The 10,950-nt window shown below is 38.7% G+C and overlaps 1 protein-coding gene across 6 annotated transcripts; it reads left to right on the forward strand.

Annotated features, from left to right (window-relative positions):
* Window positions 1–157: 157 nt before the first annotated feature.
* c9h19orf47 (chromosome 9 C19orf47 homolog) lies at window positions 158–8,900 on the forward strand. Of its 6 annotated transcripts, none has more exons than XM_065283046.1 (8): window positions 158–289; window positions 1,407–1,494; window positions 2,224–2,338; window positions 3,128–3,209; window positions 3,381–3,494; window positions 6,637–6,798; window positions 6,970–7,046; window positions 7,144–8,900. In XM_065283046.1, the coding sequence occupies exons 1-8, from the start codon at window positions 271–273 to the stop codon at window positions 7,672–7,674; spliced, it is 1,188 nt and encodes a 395-aa protein (XP_065139118.1). In that variant the 5' UTR covers window positions 158–270; the 3' UTR covers window positions 7,675–8,900. The 6 variants fall into 6 exon arrangements, with proteins under 6 accessions (XP_065139118.1, XP_065139119.1, XP_065139121.1 ...); XM_065283047.1 differs by having other exon boundaries at window positions 3,384–3,494; window positions 7,141–8,900; XM_065283045.2 differs by having other exon boundaries at window positions 165–289; window positions 7,141–8,900.
* Window positions 8,901–10,950: the final 2,050 nt, after the last annotated feature.

The raw sequence follows: 10,950 nt of genomic DNA on the forward strand, positions 1-10,950 counted from the left end.
TGGCAAATTAAAGTGACTTTAAGTTATTTAACTCATTTTCATCTTTGGAAAGTTCCATTTATCAGATGTTATGGTACTACTAGTCATACATAAATTGACCCATTGGAGCAACATGGAACAAAATATTAAATAAGGTATTTTTGTAGTCAGCGTACAGCAAGAAGCTCCTCGGTAAGCTTCGGAATGTTCCGCCAAGTCGAATCTTTCCGAAGACGGTGAGGATGTTACGTCACAACATTTCCGCAGCGCGTCGGTTTTTCCCCTGTGAAGATGGCGACCGTAACTGCAGGTAAGAGAAAGAAACGACCCTCGCTTGTGGAATATGGTCACTTTACATATATTAATAGCGGTTTAAATTATTACTTGATTCTCAGTCGTCGGAAGTTTTGGGGTAAATGTTTGGTGAGGGCTAAGGTTTGATCATTACTAAGGGGGTTTAATGAAACAGGCCCAGCACTGCATTTCCATTGTCCCTTTTATGTCAGGCAACACATATGTCATTTATTTCCAAGAGACATCGTTTAGTGAAGCATATCAGAATACAATGAAAATGAAATATGTTTTTTATTTAAGTTTTTTAGTCATTTCTAAAACTGTAATAATATGTTCGCCCTGTAGGGCATTGGGTGGACCATAATGCCTCGTAACAAACCGGCTTGTTAACTAGTAAGTTATGCTCGTTAGGGTTAAGTTTTTTTACTGATAACTCAACGTTAAAAATATATCACATAAATCAAACGTTGGACTATTAAGACACTTATTTTATAATTAATGTCTTGATTGTGTTTATTCAGTGGTAGTCCCCAGTTTGTGAACGACCCTGACCAAAAGTTACTGACACGAGACGCTCTCAAGACTTTAAAAATAACACACAGCTGCTCTGGCTGGCCATGTGTTGTCTCTTTGTCATGCATGTCAAATTATGCTATTGACCCCCATACCATAATATGTTTAGTAGTTCTGATGGCTTCATTTTAGTCATTTTATGACGAAGAGAGCATGCATGCAGTGTAAAATGTATTGAGTAGACTTTACTTAACCGATAGCCTTCTGAAAAAATGCTGGGTTCCTTCATTGCGAATATGGTCTACCAAAAACTTGTATATTTAAATTCATCAATAATACTGATAGCTTAAACAATGTGAATGTCCCATTGTTCTTTTGTTGTTGTAGTTTGACCATAAAAATATTTAAATAATCAGGCTCAAGGACTTATGTGTAATCCTCAAAGCATTTTGTACTGATCATTTTAAGTTCATAACACTTTTTTTTATTTTGAAACTAAGATTTTTAGCTAAATTAAGCAAACGCCTAATGCAACATTTGTGTTTACCGTGTAGTTTTTACTTTAAATTCAAAATCTCGATTGAAGGCATATAAAAACTACACTTTCATTGATCCTATAGCCACCTCCGAGTGGATCCAGTTCTTCAAAGATGCTGGGATTCCTCCTGGACTGGCGGTCAACTACGCTGTGGCGTTTGTTGATAACAGGTAAAATCTTTGTATATTCGTATTTCGTAAATAATATTGCCTTTTAGGGCTGGGCAAAAAAATTGATTTTTCGATTAATCGTTCTTTAAAACGTGGTCGATTCAGAATCGATTCTCAAAGAGCAGAATCGATTTTTTTCTTTCATATTTATTTCTGCAAACATTGAACGAAAGATTAACATTAATCGAATTACTAGTCTTCTTCACTAGATGTCACCCTCTTTTTTGCCTAGCGCATGTTACCAAGGAGCAAGAGGCAAGCCTGTCATTCATTCATTCAGTGCTTAAAATGGCGGTTTCAGGTGCTTCGTCGATTTTATTAATTACCCACTTGTAACCTGCTGTTCACTGTTCTTTTTATTAATATAGTATTTGTATTAAATCTATATTCATTGAGTTGAATAGAGTATAAAAAGCGGTCCGAGAACCAGAATCGAAAATTGAATCGAGAATCGAAATCGAATCGATTTGGTAGCTTGTGAATCGAAATCGAATCGATCTGTAAAATCTGAATCGATACCCAGCCCTATTGCCTTTTTAAACAGCAGTGACGTGCAGACAAACACATCAGATGATGTTTGTGTTAAGTAGGTTATTAGGCACAGGATTGCTTATGGCCTGTTTACATGTGCTATATTTGCTTGTATTTTGTACACCATTTTGGACAGATTTAGGTCTGCGTTATAAAATGTGAACCAGCAGCAACATAACCGCTTGTTTTGTTCTTCAGGATTCAGAAAAGCATGCTCATGGACCTCAGTAAAGAAATTATGATGGACTTGGGTATCACAGTCATTGGGGACATCATAGCCATTCTTAAACATGCCAAGCACGTGTATAGACAGGTGAGTGCAAATGCTTGATTTGGGTTTTCAAAGGCAAGTGAATGCATACTATGGGTGAAGTGGAGCAGGTTGATGCATGATACGTTTGGGCATGAGGTTGTGGGTCTGCACAGTTATTTTGAAATTTGATAAAATATCCAAGGTTGGATTTAGTTTGCAAGTCGGGTTATATTTACAATAGCCCATGAGTCCTAATAAATAAAAATTTTACTAGTTCTGAAACCGCTGTCTCGCATAACGCAGTGAAGTCCCATGTAAACGCAATTGCCTGCATAGCCAGTTTATTGATATTATTGAACAATAGTTTTCAATTCAGCTTAAGACCAACCTTACGAATGTATGACCTGCAGAAGGTATGTTTTATTAGAAAGTTTCAAGAAACGCGTATTACCTGATGTTAAGGTTTAACTTTATGAACGACGTAGCATTAAGAAGGCTTTGGGAAGCAGCCCTGATCTATAGATATTGGTATAAGCTTCTTTGTCACTTTCACTTTTTGCCAAGAATTGGCATTCCTTTTTATTTAGAAACATAGCCAAATGCTTTCATGCCCATACCAAAGAGGTTAGATTCCCATCCAAAAATTTGACAGGAAGCAGAAAAAAACGGTAATGATGTTATGTGTCTCATATGAACTTGAGCTAATTCAACTTTATTTTTATAATTTTTAGTGAAAAATGTTTTGATTTGATTTCGAAATTAATTGTAAATTCAAGTTGATGGTGCACTTAAATTTTTAAGTTTGTTTTTTACAGTGTACTAACATACTGCTTCTGCTTTCATAACCAGGATTTGTGTAAAATGACAACTGAAGCCATTTCTTCAGGACAGACCAGTGTACAAGCCGAACTGAGACGTACTGCCAACACTCGTAAGTATTTTACATGTTGTTGTCAACATACATACACTCGTGTTTTAGGCAAACATACCACATTTGTTATCTAAAGTTTCTCTGCAGTTCTTCAACTAGTTGCTCCCATATTTGTCTATCTCTGAGTGGGCTGAAGCTGTAGGTCTTACAATGTTCATATTCCCCTGGCAGCAGCCACACGCATGATTGCCAACGCTCTGAGCCGGGACTCCCCACCAAGCACGCCTGCTCGGCGCCCTGACAACCGAATATCAGTGACGGTCTCCAACAACAGTGCCAAAGCAGGTAAGCAAAATTGGATTGTATTGTAGCTAGGTAGGGGTGTAGGTGTTTGCATGTGTCTGTGCACTAGGGCTGGACCAGAATATTCGAAATATTCGTTCCGTGGGTTGACATTCGATTTTCAGTTTTGAGATTCGAATATATATATATATTTTACCGCGTTAATGCAGAGCTTTTGCCAAGCAGGAAGTGCGCTTCACACTCCCGCTCTATAGGTGACGCAGAGAGACCAACATCCATTGCCAACAGCCACCAAACGCCCACCAGTAGAAGATCGCCTCAAACGTAAAGCGCGCTTCCTGCTTTGGCATTAACCGAATAGTGTTGTAAATACTAGGGGTGTGCATTGGCACTGCCCTCACAATTCAATTCAATTACGATTCACCAGGTAACGATTCAATTCGATTCTACGATGCATTGCGATGCATCAGAATTCTACTGTACACAACAAGGCAAATTTTTAATAAGTCAAGTAGTAAACTCAAGTGCAACTATTCTCAACAAAAACGAAAGCTGACCAGGGCTCGCAAAATTTTAAAATCCCTGGTAGCCCTTTGGGCAGACACTCTTTAATTTTTGGTAGCCTGAAATGAATATAAGTAGCCAGAATAAAAAAAAATACACTGTTTAATGTAGAATAATGATAAATCCTGGATTTCCATGTAAGCCAAATATTCCTGCCCATCCCAGCTAACAATTTGGTTCCCAAAACGTTCCCCTATTTTCCAAGGTTTTTGGTTAGTCAGGAATGTTATCTTATAGAAAAAAACATTCCAGTGACTTTAACACAATATAGAAGACTTAAAGCAGATATTTATTAAAAAGGAATAAACATAATTCCCTTTATGTTCCCCTAATGTTAGACTCTGAGGTAAAACGAAATGACAAACACACATTCTATTCGCTTTAGGTAAACATATCTTACCACTGCTGTTTAGTCACCTATCAGCTTGTAACATCATACTCTCAATAGCCTAGACGTAAATCACTCAAACATATTTTCCTTCTCACATATTTAAGTTACTAACTGAAGAAAGAAAAAAATACGATAAAACAATGTTAGTCTATGAGGTAAAAATGAAATGACGTTATTTTATTAAATGACTTGAGTTCGCGCAAGCAGGTGCTCGTGAAGAATCTAGCCGGTAGAAGCGCGTGCAGAGGGTCGCGCGCATATATCAGATGTGCACATTAGAGGATGAGTTTATTTATGCTTTCACTTCATTTCCTGACAGTTTCACTTGGTACGTGAGGACAATGACTGACAAGAGGACACCGAAATACATACACTATAATTACCTAACTAAATCTGAGACAAAGCAAAAACATTAAAATATTATTTCCTCCCCAAGATAGCCCGACAGGCAGGGTGGAGATACATTTTGGTACACCGACAGGAATTCACAATAGAAACGAGACGTCGGGCTAGCGATTTTGCGAGCCCTGCCCGAGATGAGAATTTTACACACAGCGTAAGTCTTGTTCCTCATTAACTTCATAGAATCCGAAATGTGCCCATATGTCCACTTTCCATGGAAAAGGGTGCGTTTTTATTTAGCCGTCTATCACGGTCATCTCCAGAAAATAAACAGTGACATAATCGATTATGGCATTTGCTGCATCGATGCCGAATCGTGCATGTGCGCATTGCGATGCATTGCCGAATCGATTATTGTTGACACCCCTAGTAAATACCGTTCAGTTTCTTGCAAAAACTGATTGATTTGCTTCACAATAAGTAAATATGTCACACGGAGTTATGGGGGAATACCTTTGTATTGGATATATATGCTTTAGCTCTCAAAGTGGCGGATCGGTTGACTTGCATGACGGAGCACTGGGGTTTCTGCAAAATATCTTCTTTATTGTTCTACTGATGAAAAAACATTGGATGGTGTAAGTGTAAATAAACTTGATTTTGAAAGTATGCTACCGTTTTATTACAGTTTGTTGAACTTCGTTCATTTATTTTAGTTGTTTTATTTAAATGGCCTACCCTTTACGTTGTCTGTAATAACTGTACTCAGAGAGGCTGTTTACACTTGGCATTAACATGCGTTTTCATCGATCGGATCACAAGTGGACGAGAGAGACACATTACGTTTACACCTGGTATTTAAATCCGTCTCTTTTGTCCACTTTCGACCGCATCTGTCCTGAATACTGTGAGGGGGTGGTCTGTGAGACGGTGGGCGAGTCTCTCTGCTGTCATTCAAACCCGAGCGGGAGTAATAATGAGTTTATATGGACGCAAACTAATATTATGTCGGAGTCCACTGCTTGTTTAGCAAGTATACATGCTGCATAGTGTTTTGTACGTTTATATGTTGGAGCTTTCTCTGAATTTTCAGCGCAATTGATGAAATAGGATCGCGCAACTTTCACACGCTTTCAAAACGAAACTACGGAGATCAGCCGCTTTAGTTGTATCAATGAAAGGCTAAAAATAGCGCTGTTCACCGTGCGTTCCGCAACTCCAAAGCGATCCGATCGAAAGTGGTTTCGACTACCTCTGAATGTGGTTGAAAGTGGTCGAAAGTGGACAAGCTCAAAACGTTTTGAACACCGTTTACACCTGGCATTAACGTCGTCCACTTGTGATCCGATCGACGAAAACGCATGTTAATGCCAAGTGTAAACAGCCTCAGAGTGTTTGTTTGTTAGAAAAATGTTAGGCTACCTTAGTATTGCTCTTGTGTTTTGTTTCACTAATGCTGTTCTCGCAGGACACGTGACAGGCACGCCGCTTCTGGCTTGCGCTGTTCTGTAGTTTATTCAAAGTTTTTTAATTCTTAACGTGTCACATGTCCATATTGCACGAAAAAAAGGCACTACACTCCCTTGGGTCTGCAGCAACACATCCGCCACATAATAAAACTCTAGACAGACAGACAGACACACACAAAGATTCCTGCCTTGATTAAAGAGAAAAATATGTTCAGCCCCTCCTTCAGAAGCTTCGAATGTTCAATTTGATTTCTACTAGAGCTCAAAAAAGCTAAAAAAAATGGTATTCGGAACAGCCCTAATGTGCACATACTAGTCTTTGATCACCCAGATTATCGCAGAGTACTAGGGTATTATTAGTACTAGGGTAATGACCAGTTGGCAGAAAGAGAGAAGATAAATTAAAATGTGTTTTTAGCTCCTTACCCTGTCCCAGTGCCCAGCCAACCAGCAGAGGAAAATGGGTTGCAAGTGAAGCGCCGACTGGTCACTAGAGAAATGGAGGGGAAATACATCATAAACATGCCAAAAGGCACAACCGCACGCACCCGACGCATCCTGGCACAGCAAGCGAAGAAAGGTGCCCAGAGATTATGTATTTGTTGTTTAAATGTATTGCCTAAAGTTAGCTTTTTGTGTCCCCCTCTTCATTTGTAGTCCATTTGTATGTATCCTATTCTTTGAAGCAGAATTCAGGCTACTGCAATTGAGATTGGTGTAATTGACATCCCTTCCTCTTTTATTGTCACAGCCAAGGTTTTAAAGCGCACTTCAGTGTTTGACAGACTTGGGGCCGAATCTAAGGCAGACACCACTACAGTCAGTAAAGTGAGTCACATACATATTGTCAAATATAAAACTGCAAACATGCTGTAACAACACTTGTATTTAGGGTTGCTAAAGTGTTTTCTCTGTGTTGCAGCAGCCGACAGGTGTGTTTAGCCGACTGGGCAAAGCAGAGGAAGAAGTGAAAGTAATTGGGAAGACTGGAGATGTCATTGACCACGTTGAGGATGATGACAGTGACGGTGAAGGCTCGGTACTGCAGTACGCTGGTGTCCTCAAACGAACCCCACTTGCATCCAAAAAAGAAACCGTGGCCCCCAAACCTAAGACTCTCACTCTGCGTCGGCTAGGCGCAAAATACAAACTCCCCCCATCTGAGGGCCCACCGCCAATCTCCTCTACATCCTCCAGCCAAGAGGGACCACCCAAACTAGGTATACTGCAGAGACTGGGCAAGGCTCCTTCTGTCAACCCTACCTCCTCAACCTCACTGGTCAGTCAGCCTGCCGAAACCCAGGACAGTCGTGTCACGAGTAGCAAAAGTAAAGCCCAGGGCAGCTTCGCTCTGGCAAGCCCTAAGGTCAGCAGTAGCACGGGTGACTGTCACGGGGCTCAGATGGACATCGGGACAGTTAGTGTATTCAAGAGACTTGGTGCCAGGAAAACCTAATGCCTGATGTATTTACCCACATCAACTTTACTCTCAGAGCCCTACATTTTCATATAAGAGAGTAGAGCAGAGAAAGTCCACTACCAATATTGGTGGATTTGGAAGTCTATTTGCTGTACCTCATGTTATGATTTTGAAGGGGAACAAAGGGACAGCTGCAATATCAGTTATTGCAATGATCTAAAAGCTGCATAAGAATTATGTTATTTACCTATTGTCATCATCGCTGTTTTGGGAATCAGTGATTTCCTTACTCTGGCCCCCACTGTGCATTATGCACGTCTCCTATATTTAACATATATAATTCATCATCATATGTTTACTGGGAGATCTTGAATAGAGCCAGGTGTGTACAGTAGGTAAGGCACAGGAAATTAGCATGTGTCCTCAGGACTGGAATTGAGAACCACCTGCTTGTCCTTTTCTGCTTGTTTTATACCAACTCCTGTGCTCTTTTTGAAGCATTTGCTCCTTTGAACATTTTTCTAGATTAAGTGGGGGGTTTGTAATACAGACTTTGAAATGCATGTCACCAAACATCAGATGTTAATTTAGCCAAGAAACCTAAATGAAAGCATGTGTCATGTTTACCACAACAACTCAGTTTACAGATTCTTCTGAGCTGAACCTGTAAGCTTCTGTTCAGCCATTCTCGTACCTCCCTGCATTTTTAAATGAACTTATCTTTATAATCACACTAAAGCCTTTTAGTGGCTTGAAACTGCATGTGTAGGCATTTCCATCACTGCGCTCTTATGACCTTAACTGTTACTTTGCTGAAGACACAACATCACTAAATTACAATGTCAAACAGTCAGCATCTTGAAAGAGTTTTTCCTGTAAAATGTCCTCATTTGAAATTCCAGCCAATGGAGTGCAGTGTTGGTAAGCGTTACTTGGACAAACAGAGCAGAAATAACTTTGGGAATACCATGCTGTTGCCAAGCAACACACATGGAGGTGGACCCTTGTGTATTTTATTGTGTAAGTTTTCACCCCCTTGTACTGTGTTTAATACAGCCCTCAATTAGTCGTGCTGCGATAGGAATTCACCTTTATTTAATGTTTTACATTTTTAGTTTATAATATTTTATTTTGAAACATCTCAAAAGCAGAAATTTCTTACATTGTACAGATTTAAAGAAAATACCAGAATGAAGTTTATAAAATCTTTGTGAAAGATTTGTTTTGGGAATGGATTTGAATATAAAAAGATAAAACAAGTATCTTGAATATATTGTCTTTTTAACTAAGTTTTCAAAAAAAGTTGATTGGTTTTTTATATATAAAGGGCAATGTCTTTTGTTAAATAGGTAACACTTTACAATAAGGTTGTATTTGTTAATCAGTTAATGCATTAGATAACATAAACTATCAATGAACAATACTGCACTTATTAATCTTGGTTCATGAAAATTTCAGCATTTACTAAAACCAAGGGTTTCAAGTGTTAACATTAAAGAGACACTCCTCTTGTTTGAAAATATGCTCATTTTTCAGCTCTCCTAGAGAAAACATTTTTGGAATCCATTCGGCTGATCTCCAGGTCTGGCGCTAACACTTTTAGCATAGCTTAGCACAATCCATTGAATCTTAATTGACCATTAGCATCGTGCTAAAAATAACCAAGCAGTTTCAATATTTTTCCTATTTAAAACTTGACTCTTCTGTAGATACATGGTGTACTTAGACCGACGGAAATTTTAATTCCTCTTGGTTACTTGCAATATATATATACTTGCAAAAATATTTTTGGGCACTATATCAATACAATATCACCATTGTATTGACATTAACAAAAATTAATACATGACATGCTAAAAAACTACATTGTTTGTTCGTGCATTAACTAATGTTTACTAACACAACCTCATTGTAAAGTGTTACAAATATTTATTAATATATTCAGCATTTTTACCTTCCACTGCTGGATCTTGGGGACTATTATTTTTATATTATATAAATTCATGCTCCGTTTGTAACAAATACCATTAAGTCCACTTCTAAATATAACAAGGGGTGCATTGCACAAGTTAAAGTCCACCTATTTCATTGCCTGAATACCTCTGATGTCAGTCGTAAATGTGACGCTCCTTACTGTGTTTAAAAGATTTGCTTGCAATGCTAACAGAAGTTAACCTAGGCTGTGAATCCAAGCGGGAGGAATTATGATAATTTTGGTCTTCTCTACATCACCAATCCCAGAAAGTAAACTGTTGCCTACAATCCGTGTGTTTGTTGTATTCCAAGAAAACAGATTTACATTGGAGATGATAACACGCGACATCGTTTACTTTGGGGTTTGTACCTTTTGCCAATCGCTAACATGTACTAATACACATTTACACTAAAGAAAATGTAAAAACGTAAATCTGACAAAAAGTGATCTTTAAGGGACATTATAATCACTACCCCAACATTAAGTGGAAAACTAGTATCATTCATCCTATATGCAGCAGCCCCAATATAAAAAACAGTACCAGGAATTACTGTTTTTTTTAATTTCCAGGGTGAAAACAAACTATGATGCTAGTATATACAGCATAAGGCCTTATCAGCCCTTAACGGTATAGCATACTAAGCAATTTGTTAGATGAGAGCAAAATGAACTCCAGCAGTTCATCATAGCTCAGCCAATGCTGAGTCAGTGTTTTCATTTAGACGGTTTCATTTGTTTAACCTAGATATACATAATAGATATGATATTCAGCTTTTCAAACAATGGGATTACAACCAGTAGCCTATAATAAGGCGCAAACTGTCAATCACAGACTGTATATTTTTATATTCATGCATTTGGTGCATTTTTTTATTTCAAGTGAAGCGCATAGCATTTCATCAGTAGTTCTTTGCGTCTTTGCGGGGTTTGAAAGTATGCCCCTTGCGTTGTTAGCGCCATTCTCTACCAGTACAGGTAGGGGCTACTAGATGAAATTTCATTCAGGGTCACTGTGGAAAAAAATGCTAATTTCAGCTGACTAAAGTATTTTGTCATCGAGATGACTCTTTGAAGCACTCAAGGAGATTTCTAAGGTAACTCAAGGACGCGGTTTACACATTTCACGAATGAGTTTCTTTTTAGGCTTCTTTTTAGGCTACTTCCCGCAGTGTTACGGCGGATGTGCCCCTGTAATAATGATGAGGTTGCAAACACGATGAGCTAATTTGCACATGTTTGGCTTCCCTACGTTTGAAGATGTACCTTATTATCGTGTTTCAGCAGCGGCAGCACCGTCATCCCACGATTAATTATTTCCCATAATGCCTTGCGTGAGG

This window comes from Paramisgurnus dabryanus, chromosome 9 (genome assembly GCF_030506205.2).
Source record: "Paramisgurnus dabryanus chromosome 9, PD_genome_1.1, whole genome shotgun sequence".
Lineage (NCBI taxonomy): Eukaryota > Metazoa > Chordata > Actinopteri > Cypriniformes > Cobitidae > Paramisgurnus > Paramisgurnus dabryanus.